The 14,691-nt window shown below is 51.3% G+C and overlaps 5 protein-coding genes across 5 annotated transcripts; 1 reads left to right on the forward strand and 4 right to left on the reverse strand.

Annotated features, from left to right (window-relative positions):
* Nucleotides 1-1,119: 1,119 nt before the first annotated feature.
* On the reverse strand, nucleotides 1,120-1,690 carry J4E84_004661 (uncharacterized protein; the record flags this gene model as incomplete). Its single annotated transcript, XM_049387264.1, has 3 exons — nucleotides 1,120-1,332; nucleotides 1,389-1,518; nucleotides 1,575-1,690. The coding sequence occupies 3 exons, from the start codon at nucleotides 1,688-1,690 to the stop codon at nucleotides 1,120-1,122; spliced, it is 459 nt and encodes a 152-aa protein (XP_049245037.1).
* Nucleotides 1,691-2,715: 1,025 nt separating this feature from the next.
* J4E84_004662 (uncharacterized protein) lies at nucleotides 2,716-3,540 on the reverse strand (the record flags this gene model as incomplete). Its single annotated transcript, XM_049387265.1, has 1 exon — nucleotides 2,716-3,540. One exon carries the CDS (start codon nucleotides 3,538-3,540, stop codon nucleotides 2,716-2,718), a length of 825 nt encoding a protein of 274 aa, XP_049245038.1.
* A 395-nt stretch (nucleotides 3,541-3,935) lies between these two features.
* J4E84_004663 (uncharacterized protein) lies at nucleotides 3,936-6,491 on the forward strand (the record flags this gene model as incomplete). The annotated part of the gene is made up of 1 exon (XM_049387266.1): nucleotides 3,936-6,491. The coding sequence occupies one exon, from the start codon at nucleotides 3,936-3,938 to the stop codon at nucleotides 6,489-6,491; it is 2,556 nt and encodes an 851-aa protein (XP_049245039.1).
* A 3,266-nt stretch (nucleotides 6,492-9,757) lies between these two features.
* Nucleotides 9,758-10,735, reverse strand: J4E84_004664 (uncharacterized protein; the record flags this gene model as incomplete). Its single annotated transcript, XM_049387267.1, has 2 exons — nucleotides 9,758-10,384; nucleotides 10,481-10,735. The coding sequence occupies 2 exons, from the start codon at nucleotides 10,733-10,735 to the stop codon at nucleotides 9,758-9,760; spliced, it is 882 nt and encodes a 293-aa protein (XP_049245040.1).
* Nucleotides 10,736-11,888: 1,153 nt separating this feature from the next.
* Nucleotides 11,889-14,430, reverse strand: J4E84_004665 (uncharacterized protein; the record flags this gene model as incomplete). Its single annotated transcript, XM_049387268.1, has 3 exons — nucleotides 11,889-12,619; nucleotides 12,670-14,105; nucleotides 14,162-14,430. The coding sequence occupies 3 exons, from the start codon at nucleotides 14,428-14,430 to the stop codon at nucleotides 11,889-11,891; spliced, it is 2,436 nt and encodes an 811-aa protein (XP_049245041.1).
* Nucleotides 14,431-14,691: the final 261 nt, after the last annotated feature.

A 14,691-nucleotide genomic window follows, 5' to 3' on the forward strand; every position in this document is an offset into this window, starting at 1 on the left:
CGCTGAGCAAACGGGAAGCGCTGTGATCTTGTTCCTATGGTCGTATGTGAAGGAATGGGGTTTGAGCCAGTACAAATTGCCATGGCGTACGCCCACCGAGAGGGCCAGTCCAATCTGGCAGACTGGGCGGTTTCGGAGCTGCTGTAACGCAGGATAACGCGACGCATCTGGATAGAACTGAAAGGCGGTAGAGTCGGAGGATAACTTAGAATGTGATGGTGCTGTTACAACCTTCGCGCAAAAGGAGGCAGGTGCCACACGCGCGCGTCACGTTCAAGCCAAGCACGCTAGTCAGAATCGCGCCACGCGCCGCTCCTCGTCCCTCATCTTAGGAACGCAACATCTCTTGGGCATCGGAACAACACACGGCGAAATGAGTTCCTGAATGCGCGTGTCCGGTTTCTTAGCGTATTCAATAGTCAGGTCGTCATGTCTTGACCTACATCAGCGACTCACTCTATACCCGTCCCAACATCACATCTGGTCATCACGCAGTCGATCCACTTTTGGGAATCACGGTCCAGCTCATTTCCTCATAGCTGATAACAAAAATCTTGTCAAGGTTACATTAAACTGATAAGATTATCATGTGCGCGAACACATGACGACGCAGCAAAGCGCTCGTGTACACGATGCGCTTTTCGCCGATGAGAACCAGGCATTATCTATTTCTATTTGAAGTAAGGTCGAAAACGACTAGACTTCTTTACTTGTTACCGCTACCGGTACCTTGACCGGAGACGCCGCCACGACGGCCGCCTTCTTGTTCGTACTCGCCGTATGTCTCTGGCATTGTAGTGAGGTTGTTGGGAGGGATGCTTGTATTGGGGATAGTGGTTATGGTTGTGTAAGAGTGTGGAAGTGTGAGTGTGTGAGTGAGGTTCGGTTGTTGTAGCGCGAGAAGTCTATTTGTAGTAGTTGGGGCGGCAGTCGTGAAGGCACCATGTGAGACGAATGTCAGGTGTTGTGAAATCACTTGGCTGTAACGAAGCCAGTGACTACGACTGCATAAGACATGTCCCACTGTAAGTAAGATGTTTGAGAAGATGAAAGTCTATTAAAGTTCAATCCTAAGTCTAATACCACCATCTATCACTCCAAGCCTTACTCGTCCTACATCTAGTAAGTGACCTCTCCGAATTCCTCGTCAGCGAGGATCATGTAAGTCTTCTCCTCGCTCAGTTCTATGTCGCACTCCGCGTAGTCGTCGTATAGAGTGGCGTTGAAGAAGTTGCACATGTCCTGAACGATAGGGCGTGCCTTGCCGAGCTCCTCAAACGAGCAAGTGCCCTTACCGCCGAGAGCGGCAGGGAAGGCACAGGGCTCGATCGCCTGTTACGGTGTCAGAAAAGTGCTGCAGCTGAAACTAGGACGAATGTGGTACTCACGGCAGAGTAGACGCTGTAGTTGATGCAATGGCAAGTAAAGTCATCGGGCGCACAGCCGTCAGCATGGTTGGCCTTCTCCTGGCACTGGTGAAGGCACTTGGGCATCCATTTGCTGAGCTTCTTGTTGTCCCTAGCATCATCGCATTAGTATATAGACCAAGGAAGTTTCGGAGGGGCTTAGCATACAAGCACTTGTACTTCTCCATGTTACCATGCTTCTCAGCTTGGGTAATGTTGTAGGTGTACTGGGCGCTGGCCGCAGCCGCAATGGAGAGAAGAGTGGCGATTTGGGAGAAACGCATGATGATGATGATGATGATGATGATGCTTGTGTGGTTGTTGGTGAGGTGATGTGTTGAAAGTGATGCTTGATGTTGTGCTTCGATTAGAGTGAGGATGTTGCCCCTCTTATACACCAACTTTCGCACTACCCTCACCCTTCTCAGATAGAATCAAAGCGTTATGTGCTGGTAGCAAGTACCTGCAGCTGTACCATACAGTCCCAACATTGGATGTGTAATATTGATCCATGCAGGAACATCCTCCTGCATTGAGCTAAGATGTGTTAGTGCGACTGTCAAATGGATGCGCCGGCAGAGTCTCCGAGCCCTCACCTCCTCTGGTGTCCCTCAACGTTGGCCCGGACAGCACCATGGCCGGAGCGGAACACGCATCACACCTGGCGGTGACAGCAACCTTAGCTGAAGAGAGAAAGCGGTCAACTTTCCCAACACAAACGACAGAAACAACGAAACATTTGGCAATCAGACATCAATGTCAGTGGAAGGTTATCGAAGGGGTTTGCCGCGAACGATACATCAGCATTTCCATAATCGGAGATGCGCTTGTGTCACAATGAAGACGAAATGAGAGACGAGAGACTGGAAAAGATGCGGTCCAGCGAACAAATCGTGAGCCATTTCAATAGCATGAGCGAATCATTTGGCAGTACCGTGGAACAAGCCGATGCATTGACATTCTAGCGAAATAGGGGATTAAAAGCAAAAAACGGCCATACTGGGGCCTGGCTAGGGCTGACAAGAGACAACATAAACTTGTCATGAAGATAGACTCTCTCATCCGATGCGGTGTGAGAGCACTGCGCAGCTGACCGACTTGCGCATTTGGTTGAGGTGGTGGACGTGATGTAGAATATCTGTTGTTGAATGGGTCCCTTGTCACCAGGCGAACCTTTCCGAAAAGGTTTAGCATGTGGAGCTCCGGGACCCCGCCTTACTTCGACCAGACATCTGAACCAGCAATGAGGTTTACTTGCTTATTATATTGGGACCCGTCCCCTCACCGCTGCCTGGTGTTCGACAAAAGATCACAACTTCGACTTTTGCAGCTGCTCGTTGACGAGCGCGGCGAAATGCGGGTGTGCTGCGCCTATGGCGTCGCATTGCGCCTCCGACAACACGTGCGCATTTCCCATCATCTGCCTGGCTGTTCTTACAGCAAGATACGTGACGATTGGATCCGAAGGCTTCAGGGCCCTCAGAAGACGTAGGTAGCTGGTCATCTCCGCGACGAGGCCTTCATGATCAATAAGACGCTTGATGAACGGCTGCAGATCTTCCACAGCGTCAATACCGAGAGCGCGCATCGCCGCATAGCTATACAGCCAATACCACTTATCTTCGCCATCGACTTCTGGGTCATCGGGAATGAAAGATGTCGTCGTCTTGCTTCTGAAACACCGAACAAGCCAGTCGAGGACACACATGGCGTAACCTGGTAAGATGGGGCCCATGGCAAGAGCGAGTTGCGAAACGTCTGGGTATTCCACATAGCCGGTTCGAATCGCCTGCGAAGCCGCAGCGAGCGCCCAAACCGAAATTTCGATGGCATATGGACGGTGGCCGCTCTCGGCTTGCTCGGTCATCTGACGACTGCGATCGAGGGAAACGAGACCTTTGGCAGCAGAACACTGGTGGGCGTAGTCCGATGGCGCACCCGAATGAGACGCGACAAGCAAAATTGGAGGACCTTCCAGGAGAAGAGCGCGTATCTCATACGAAAGATCTTCAAATGGCTGCTTCGGGCTATCGTCGAAGGAAGTCGTAGTATCTATGTCCATGTTGCCGAAGCTCTCTTCGAGCTGTGCGCCTGCAACTGTAGCTTGGTCGTCTCGATGGTGTAGCGGCAGCATTTCGTTCCGAGGTTGTTTCTAAGCTGTGTAAGTCTGTTAAGCCGGATTGAGGCTCTGCAATGCTGCGACGGAAAAATATGGCTCTTCACCACAGGCTGCGCCTGCCTGCCATGATTGGCAACAGCGCCTGCAACGCCGTGATGACGCAACTATGCGCGCACAACGGTACAACTCGTTCCTGACGGCGCATAGAATAACCACTATCCTTCGAGAAGGACATTTCGAAAGTATGGCCGTAGTGAATGTGGGTGACAGAGACAATAGTAGAGCACGTGGTACTAGCGCGACAATGGACCCACACAATACCTTTGTCTCACTAGTCTGACTTGCTCCCCTCTACACACGACCTTCCGTATCAAATCACAGATCTTTTGCTGTCCTTAACAATCGACACTATGGCCAGGAAACGCAACGGCGGTTCGCACCAAAAGACGAACAGCGCCCACAATACTCACCCCAAGACTGCGATGACTACCCATGTTCAATATAAGGCAAAAGAAGGACTTCAACACCATGACCAAGCACAACAGCAAGAACACGGCCGTAATGGTGCACGTGAATACGGTGGCAGGCGTGGACATGGCGACCGGCGGAGCAAGTCGCCAGGGCGAGACATTCAGCGCGAGCAACAATCCAAGCATCGAGACAACAGGCGCTCGCGCACCCCACCCCCAGCCAGAGAGATCCACGATAGGCCAATCAAGGTCCAAGAACTCCGCGCAAGTGCGACTACCGACGCCGCGGAACAGGTTTCCCGGAAGCGTAAACAAGAGGCAACTGAAGATGATGGACTGCATGCGAAGAAGAAAGCGCGTAGCGGACCTGGAGAAATGCAACCGACAACGGTCACTCACGGACAAGAACATGTACGCGCACCAGCAGTGGAGAAAAGCATTGATGCAGGCAAGAAGGTCCCTAGCCTACTTGACCTAAAGAACATGACCGAGGAAGACAGGAAGAAGCTCCGTGATGACAAGTTCAAACAGAAACCTGTTGTTCCTAGCAGACCTGCTGTATTGGAGACAGTCTCTCATGAGCTAAAGAGCCCTAAGACGAGACACGGTGTCAAAGACGGTTGCAAGATCACAGCACCCGAAGCGGAGCCGGAGGCAAAGGCTCTTACTCCACGGACCCCAAGTCAAAACACCAAGGCCAGCTCGCTAAAGCAGTTCGATGCTAGCACCAAGACCGCGGCCACGATTCTGCCCGATACATCCGTCACCAAGGGCGCCGCCTCAACCCCCAAGTCACGGCAACCGAGCGCAGGGAAGGAAATACACAAGGTGGAAGACGCAAAGGCTGGCGAAAGCATCGCATGTGGCACAAAGCCAAAGCCTAGTTCTACTCCAAGCCAACCAGTTACACCGCCAGCTGAGCGCAGTAAGCGGAAGTTCGTGGAGTTAGAGAATCCCGAGGTAGCTTCGTGCAAAAAGGCCAAAGCGAGCCACGAGGCTATAAAGAGACGGAATACTAAGATCAAGAAGTCTCTGGATGATAACCACTTGTACGCCGGTCAGGATCGCTTCCCAGAGGAAGGAGTTACTTATTTCGACTACGATGTTTACAGCATACCCCTCCTATGCTCTCATACGATTGAACATCAGTACCCATTTGAAGTCATGAATAAGCCTTCAAACAGGCTGAAACGATCTTTCATTGATGACAACGAGGTTCATGTCTTTGGTCGTAAGATGCTTGTTCTGCGGCAGGAAGCGCTTCGCCTATCCAGAAAGAAGTTCTGGACGTCCGAGGACCTTGGCCGCAAAGATGCCTCGAAAGTCGAGCCGACTAGAGACATCGGCGACTGTGATCTCTATCTCTACAATGGGAAGGTTCACATCGCTACCGAGCGAGGACTTCTTCTAGCAGCAGAGTACCTCAAGCTCATCGGAGTTACAGACACGCAGCCAGTGCGTTTCCATGGACACAAACCCGCTTGGATGAGCCAAGTCACGCCCAAGCCGGAACACAGACGTGTCTTGGAATCATGGCATCCTATTGCAGCCTTGAAAGAAGGCGGCTGCATCTCGATCACGCACAGCTCTACCGTGGTAGTATACGAGCATGGCGTTTTCGACATTGACCACAACACCGGCGCGGAAACCCGAATGGCCTACGGTGCGCGAGAGGATGATGGCGTTGTTGGTTGGTTCGACTATTCGAAAACATGTCGTATAGACTGGCTCAAAGACCCAGAAGAGACAACTACAACCACACACGACCCTACCATCATTGACTGGTCAACATTTGACTATAGTCCTCTCGCAGCTCGAGCTGCAGCTCAACAAGCGGCGCAGCGTAAGTTGACGGCTGCAACGCGGGGAATGGCAACAGTTTATGCATCCACGGCACCACTCCCGCCGATTACATCAAGATTCGCATCTCCCGCGGGAAGAGCAGCGACACCTGGCAGCGATGGCGAGCATTACATGCCTGAACTTGCGCTTGCAGCGGAAAGCTCATTACAGTCTATGACACATGCTGAGTCTCCAGGTCCTCACGTATCGCAAAAAGGAGGAAAGTCGCCACCGTCGACGACCAAGGGTGGGCGTGTATCGCGACATGACAGTCCTAATTCCCGATCCGAACAAACCGGGGCAGAGAGTAGCAGCGAAATAGTCGGCGACGATGATGTATCTCAAGGAACCATCGATCCCACGTTACCGAGACAAGCCACAGACCTCAGCGCTGTCGTGACGAAAGAGACGGTGATAGACCCGTCCTTGAGTCCCCAAAAGACCTCAATAGGTCTTGACGAATCTGAAGGATACCAAGTATCTTCACATGAGCCTATAGTACCGGTTACTAAAGCAGTGCGACCGTGCAAGACTCCGTCTACAGTATCCCAACGCTACGATGTTGAGGTAGATTGGGACGATACCGACATCCACGAGGACGATGAAGCTCAAAACCAAAGCCCAAAACAAAACAAAGAGGACGAAGAGCTTTGAGTTGGGAACAACAGTATCCCGAACCTTACTGCAATGACACAGTCTACAGGAGTGAGACGGTCATAGGCTCTTGCAAGGACATGAGCAGAAAGAAAGAGACGGAGACTATACCAGTGAGTGCGACACCGCTAACCTGGGTGTCGTCATTGATGGCGAGGTATAGGACGGAACCAGTACGATTGGCCTTCTGGAGTAAGTAGAGGAGCAGCTCGCTGTCTTCGTCTGCACAGCATGGAGCCATCGCCCAAGACGCTGGCATTGGTCACGAACACCAAGCATACGATGCGATCATGCTAAGCAAAATCCCAACACACGGGGATCATGCCACACCAATCAACCACAGAAGGCCCTGCCAGCATGGCAAACGCTCAGATCTCTTCCTTCGCGATATGCACGCGATAAATCTGAGACTTTGTTTGCCTGAAAGTGAAGAAATTCCTACCAAAAAAAAGATGAAAGCAGAAAAACGCCAAATCAGACACAAAAGACGAAACCAAGCGCCAAAGCTGCGCCCCTTTAGCATACCCACCGCTTGTATGGTCTAGCGGATGAGCTTTATGGGCAGAGACAGACTACACATGACCGAGAGCCCCCTAACAGGCATACGTTGCACGCGCGTCATCACAGTCAAGTCGCCATCCATCCCAAAGCTACACGGCGCATGTACTGTTCACATACGAGCGGCTCATCTACAATACCCATTTGCTATTTCCAGGCGCACATTTGAGAGCGTTCCGAGAAAGAAGAGCGAAGATAGTCGAGGGAGCATCAGTCCATTTGCATCAATACGAAGTTCAAACCGGGCGCCGCGCGGGTCGCACAGTGCTCGTAACACTTAGCTATGGATCCTCGATATGTCAGATAGTTCCACCATCATAAAAACAGAATAAAATGTTACAAAATTGCGTGATTTAGGCCGCTTAACCCGCTGACGAACCGACGTGATGTGTGACCATCTCACAGCGTATTGGTAGACTTCAGGGTTCTTCCGCCGTCTAGCTTCCTCACATGAGTTCCTGTCACTGTTCCAGAAGCATTAGGATTCATCAGCAGTGGCTTTGTCTCTGGAACACCGTTGGCCTCGACATTCTCCGTCTTCTCTTCTTCAAGCTTGTTCGATTGCGCTGACCCGTTACTGACAGACAGTCGCAACTTCTTCTTTTTGTTGTTGTGCGCGCAGAACCTGATGAGTTAGTATGTAATTACACCTTGCGAGAGCTGGACTAATACCAGAATATAAGGAGGGAGAGTATGAGTAAACCGCCAACGGAGCCGCCAACTGCGGTACCGACTGTATAACCTGCTCCGGGATCAGCATGTAGAGGAGGCTCTCGGATGATTTGTAATGTAACAATACCTGTAGACAAGCCTGGAGGTCCGCCACCCGAAACAGGTGGTAGGATAAAGGTCGGATTTGGTGGAGATGGAACGCCTGTTGGTACTCCTGTCGGAACGCCTGTTGGATCACCTGTGGGAACTCCTGTCGGGGCTGGAGGTGGGACTGCTGTAGGAGGTGGAGATGGGGGTGGAACTGCTGTCGGAGGTGGAGGTGGAGGTATAACGGGAGGCGGAAGCGCTGATGAAAGATGGGGTGGGGCTACCGGGCGTTTAGATGTTGACGTCGATGACGTTGTTGTTGTTGTGGTGAAAGGTCGTGTCATGGTGATGAACACTGATGGTTGGCCATTGAACTGAGTTGTTCCCTCAAATACGCTTGATTCAAACGCAGATAACGGAGAGCTGACAAGCGTAGTATCAAGCTGCAGAGTAAGCCTCAGTCTCGTCTGTGAAACTTGGGGGTTTAGTTACCGATTGAGCGCTTGTCATGGTGATGAGACGCGAAACGAGCAAGTATGCAAGAAACGTTTTCATTTTCGACAGCAGAAAAGTGAGAACGAAGACTCAAACTGAACTTAGAGCAATCATTTGGTTTATGTGTTTTGGTCTCAGTCGCGATGGGGCGTCGGTCTAAAAAAAACCTCAAGGTTGGGGGCTAAGCTTACGCCGCGGCAGGGGGGCTTCTGCTGAGCGATAAGGCAGACTTCAGCCTGATCAGAGCTGACGTCCTCTTTTGGTCGTTACAATAAATGGTCCTGTCTTTTCCCTCGCTGCTTCTTCATACTGACAGCTTTCCAAAATGGACCCATCTGGTTGTCTTGCCCTCTCCACTCGAACGGATTTCGCAGCGTACATCGACCTACTCCGCAACGCCACGGGCGGGGATTTCAGCCTTGTGAAGGATTGCAAAACCAATGTATGCGGGGCATTATGGGGCTCAGGAAATCCAGACATCAGCGGTATCGGTATGGCGATTGGATACATTCTTGAGAGCTTTATATGCGCATGTCTCGTAGCGATATCGATGTGGTTTGAACGAAGCGCAAAAGGCCAACCAACCATCGGGAGGCTATTGGTTGCGAACGCCACAAGAACCTTTTTCGACAACGCCGTCTTTTTCACTTTCGCGATTCAGACTGCCAGTATCGTCACATTGTCTGGGGTTGACTTTGGCGTAAACGCTGTTGGGATGGGTGGCTTCACAGTCGAGATTGCTGGGCTATGGGCTTTTGTCCTTTCTTCTCTCGCATGGGAGGGACTTTTGGTGAGTGGCGACACTATGTTGAAGGAACACTGCCTGACCAACGCAGGCGAAAGCCGGATCGGAAATTCGCCAAACACCGCCATAACGTTCGAAGAATGGAGCATGATCGCAGGCGTCTGTTTTGAAGGCGTTAGTACTATCAGCTCACATGAACGCGATCTCACCACGGCGTTCGGCATTCTCAGCTATCTGCTGTTGTCCATTGTGGTCATCTCGAAAATCCTTTCTTCCGCTTTGGAGGACATGGATCATAAACAAGCATGGCTAACAAAGTGCTGTTCTACGTTCAATGGAGGTATTGTTGGGTTGTACGCAAAACTGGGAATCGACGTTGTCGTCGCCATCGCACTTGTTGTGCAATTCTGGGCGTTCTTTCGGCTGCGACAACTACAAAGTGTCATGATCCGAGCAGCTGGTGGGAGCTTCCCGGACGGGCAATGGACCTTTGGTCAGATCGTTGCGACCGTTGTTTTTGTTCCTGTCGCTGCCGAGGTCATGTTTGTATGGAAGAGACGTTCAATGTATCTTGATAGAAGCATGTAGATGAAAGATTGAAGAAGATGTGGTATCAAGTTGACAGTGATATATGTGACGAAAGCGATGAGAATTGGGTTTTAATGAGAGCTATGACATACTGGAAGTAGCCTTTGGTCCTACGAAGACATCATGAATCACCCTCACCCGGACCCTTGTCCTTGTAGTCCTTCTGATGTGCCAGTCGGTTTGTCTCTTCTTCAAAATAGTCATTTACATCGATCACATCCGTCGCGTTTCTCCGAATAAACTTCTTGTATTTTCCAATGTTGAGAGGAAACCCGTTATGAGCCGCAGCGGTGCTGCCCTTCTTGCGGACTCCAGACCAGTGCTTTATACTATGACCGATGACAGGCAGCTCAGGGGGAAGAATGAACTTGTCTTCATCATAAGGTTTTCCGCGGCCTGCAGGCTGATCATGGTAACCGAGATACTTTCTCTCCGAGTTCTTGAAGTCGAAGTTGCTCTCTATTTCTGGTACTGGTGCTGTTGCGGGTGGTTCTTCTCCCGATTGATTATCAGCACCCTGCGCTTCTTCTGGCAGTTGTTCGCCGGGCTTATTCGCATCATCTGATGTTTCATTGTCGCTTCCAGGTGGAGGTCTGACGTTTTTACGATCTTGCAAGGTCCTGCGAGAATACGTTCCGATGAAATGACAAAGAACTGGATCAAGGACAGCAACACCCCTGGAGTAAAAGCGCCCGACAGTATGCTCCAGGGTGGCGAGATGACACGCATTGATCTTGGTTTTGTACATCTGCATGACGATTTCGTCAATGAGTGGCTAAAACGTTGGGTGTATGGTCAGTCTGTGTCTTACAAACAGGCATGCATCGGAGGAGTTCTTTCTTACCAGTTGCACGGATTTGGGCAGACCCAGCTGCAGCATAGCGTTGTAGAGATGGATTTTGTCGTCAAGTGCATCTGGAATTCTCATGGTGATAGCAACGTCAGGCCCTGTTGGCTGGCGTGCGCGCCTCGTCTCCTTAGGTGGTCTTGCATCGTCCTCTTTGTCTAATTCATCCCCTTTGCGATTGATTTGTTTTTCCACTTTTTGTAGCCATGGAATGACGTATTCGATGATTTCCTCCGGTCGTATAAACGCCATTTGGTCATCAGGTTGTTCGGCGAGTCTTTTTCCACTAACGCAAACATGATAGTTGTTATTGAAATCCTGAGTCGATAACTCGCCCAGAGCAGCATGATGTTGTCTCGGATAACGCACTGGCAAGTGAAGCGTATTGGCTCCCGGATTGTATGTGAAGTGATCATCGGCGAAGGTCGACCACTTCCTCAAAGTAGCGCGATCAACAGTCGTTGGAATAGGGTATGCGGTTTTCCGCCTGAACTTTTTGATGGTTTCATAATACCCCTCCCTCTCACAATAGAGCGTTCTATATTCTTGCTCATCGATAATGATTCGAACCTTATCAGTAGAAGCGTCCGCAGTCTTTTGGTTGTAAACGTCGACCTGGTCAATGTATCGATAATGATTCGCCAGATTCCGTGCTTCATCGTCTAAGTATTGATCGTGTGCATCAACAACTCTTCCATTCGCATGATAAAGGACCATGGTGTTGTCTGGGTATTCGTTGAAGTAATCGATGCTCGAATCGGTGGCTCAGAGGTTGTGATGGTGATCTTCAGCAGGACTCGAGAACTCCAAGGTTCGCTGGCAGAAGATGCCAATTCGATACCGCGGACTCTTTGTTAATATGGAACTCTCTGACAAAGGCGAAAACTTCCGAACCCATCGTCGCGAGGCATCACTTTCTTTGAGCGCGCCGTCTTAGGCACAAAGCGCGTTTAACAACTTAGCCATACGGAGTACAGCACGCCAATCGGCCGCAATAGGATACCGGATACGGCATTATGTAACTTCAGACGCGTGTTGGTCCGTTGGAAATGTTGATGCAAATGTGCGTAGGTGTGAGGATTGTTGTTTAGGAGAGGTACGTTGAGCCGCTAAGAGGTTGTACCTCGGTTACGACGGATACGGCTAGATTAGCACTCGCATACCCTGGAAGAAGACGCTCGATCAATGAGACCATGACGCGAAGCGCTGCGAATTTGAATTATACAAACGGTGATGAATAGTCGCATCTTCTTGAGTTCGCGCTCGTCTCATGATGATTCGATTACGGTGATTTTGAATGATACTTTGTTTAGTAGTCGCATCCATCTAGTGTCCAATCTCCTCACCGCAGACTGCCCGTTCCATGCAGTTACCTAGGTACATCCACCCATCAACCTCTCCCATCCTACTTCCCCCCACTCCCACCACAAGCCCTCTCCAGCGTCAAAAACGCAAAGTGCCCACCAACAACCGGTCTCGCAAAGAACCAAGGTCCAGGGAATCCACCATCACCTTCAGTGACATAAAGGTCGGTGAACGGGCGATCCGTAACAGTCTCATTCAACCAAAGCGCCACCCGATCAAGAATCTCGGAGCGCACCTTCTTATTCGCAACGGCAGCAGCTTCGAACTCCCAATCGGACTTGGTGTACAGGTGACGAGAGTCGAGGGGCAGACCGTATTTCTGCATCACGGTGGAGTACCAGTCACTCTGGAGGTTGTAGATTTTGTCTGGGATGAAATCTTCGGTGATGGGTTCGCGGCCGGAGGAGTGCTTGGAGGGCGACAAGGGTCGCTGCGCTTGATCGTTTCCAGATACGTAATCTGGCTGTTCAGATAGGGAAGACGAGTTTGTGATGGTGGGGTGGAAGCAGAGTACGGCATCGGCGTAAAGCGAGTATAGAGTGGTCCAGCTGCCGTACCAGTCGTAAGCAAGTTTGGCATGTGTGCCATCGCGCGACATGCCGTATTCTTGCCACTTCTTGATGTACGTCTCGGAGATGTTGCGGTAGTGCTTTGCGTCACCAGGTCGATCCATGAGGTCAGCGATTTCACTGAAGGCTTTGATGCCGACGATGCCCTTTAGGGCAAGATTCGTTTGAAGTGGCAACCAGCCAGCGAAGTCATCAGTGCAGACTGTGATTCTCGTTAGCTTGCATTTCGAATTATCGCGACTCAAGACTTACGCTGGTTGTGAGGCTCAAGAGCGTCTTCGACAAGATAGCCAGTCCATTGCTTCCACAGGTCATAGCTGCCCTCCAGCCACTTCTTCGCTTGGCCAATGCCTTTGGTGCTTCCGCCCCAAGTCTCATCGATGTAGTCAACTCCGTCGTGCAGTCCGACGCCGTTCAGAGAGAATGCGTTGGCTGCATCAGTACTACGGTCTGCGTCGTTGCCAATAGCTGACCAGATGGACTGAGCTTGTGCGTCGGAGTTGTAGCTTAATGAGTTGACCAGTGCCAGACCCATGATCAGCATGTCACCACACTCCTCAACAGGCATGTACTCGTCTCGTCCATCGGCGTGTCCTGTCAGATTAGGGAAGTGTGCGCCAAGGTCATGCATGGAGTACTTGTTGGGATACTGCCCAGACAGCTGGTGTTCAAGAAGTGGCTCCAACAGGTATGCCAACCACCTAGGCTGCGTGTACAGGAAGAACGGGAAGGCCGGGAAGATGACATCAACCGTTTGACTGTTGCCGTTGGAGGAGATTTCCTTAAGGAAAAGCAACGGATTCTCTTTAGTTCCAGAAAAGCTAGTGGCACCCATGACTTGTCGTGCAGACAAGGCAACGATGTCCACGTAGTTCGTCGAGCCAGATTGGTAGGCATCGATGCGCAGCTGCTCCGAGTAGTTGCCAGCGAGGCTTTTGGCCATTGCGAAATCGCCGTAGTGGAATTGAATGAGCTTGTCGTCTTGAGGGAACCAGGACTTCCACAACGGCCGCATGAACGTGAGACCGCGAGCAGATGCATACTGTGTGACCGGATCTTGGATGTGGGTTATCGTAAACAGTACGCTGTCACTGTTGCTGCTGGATTTGGAGCCGATAGTGGAAGAGTTTGCCAGCTTGAAGGCTTTCGCAAACGCAAACACGGGCTCTTCATCCATGACTGCACGGAAGTTCCCATCGACCTCGTTCTGCAAAGTCCCGGTTCGAGCGAATCGCTGGCGCAAGAGCGCAGATGTGCCCGATTCATGGCGCGCATCGACTGGCCCAGTAAAGTGCAGCTGACCCCACTCGGGCTGATCGTTCGTCTCGGTGAAGAGCTGCTCAACCTGTCGCTTGACTTGCCACGTCTTCAGCTTATCGTTCAGACCCGGCGCGACATGCTGGAACAAGCCCCATTCTATCAGGCTCTCCCTCTTGCCGCTGACCCATTGTCCGTTCACGTCCACGTATATGTTGACATCGAACGTTCCTTGTACGTGTATAGACAGGTATGCTGCCGGTATGGTCTGGCGCAAAGTCGAGGTCGGTGTAATGGGTGAGAGGAAGGACAAGGTAATCTCGACGTCTTTCGCCGAGCGGAGTGCATTGGGTGCGGGTATAGAGTATGTAAGGTTGGTCGTCGACGCGTCGTATTTAGCACCTCGATATATGGGGTATGCTATCGCGTAACTAGTACGGACGGGAGTTAGCAATGGCTGCGCTCCGAGAGACTAGATTAGACCTACTCCTTGTCCTTTTGCTCCAGAGAATCATGAGGTCGGCCGAGTAAAGGGTAGACTTCGTTGGTGTCCGGGACGGACGCCATAACACTGAAGCCAACCTCAGATCCAGTCCAGAACATGGGCCATTTGCTCCATGGCTCTTCCCTTGCGTTTTGCAGCCATGTGCTCAGATATGGGTTCCGCACGATCAACGGAAGGACGGGTGGTTGGAGAGTGGACGCATCTGCCACGCTTGCTAGGAGCGCCGCAGCTGCGACAGTAAAGGGCCGCATGGTGTAGTTCAGGGACTATCGTCGCAAGATCGATACCAAAAGAATATGCTCGACGCTATAATGACGAAATCATGAGTTATGGGCTATTGTGTACGCAAAGAAGCATGAAGCACGCAACAGTGTTGGAGCTGTCAGCTGGGATGGAAGCTCGAGGTAGCTGCAGTTTGCGGGGTTGTGGAGGAGCGAATCACGGCGTGGTGCCTTGCATCATCGTGCCGATCGGCAATCGTCCCACGTTTCATCTTACGCGTCTTGACCTCA

The sequence above is a fragment of the Alternaria hordeiaustralica genome (assembly GCF_023758085.1).
Source record: "Alternaria hordeiaustralica strain BMP 2776 chromosome Unknown scaffold_7, whole genome shotgun sequence".
NCBI classification, from domain to species: domain Eukaryota; kingdom Fungi; phylum Ascomycota; class Dothideomycetes; order Pleosporales; family Pleosporaceae; genus Alternaria; species Alternaria hordeiaustralica.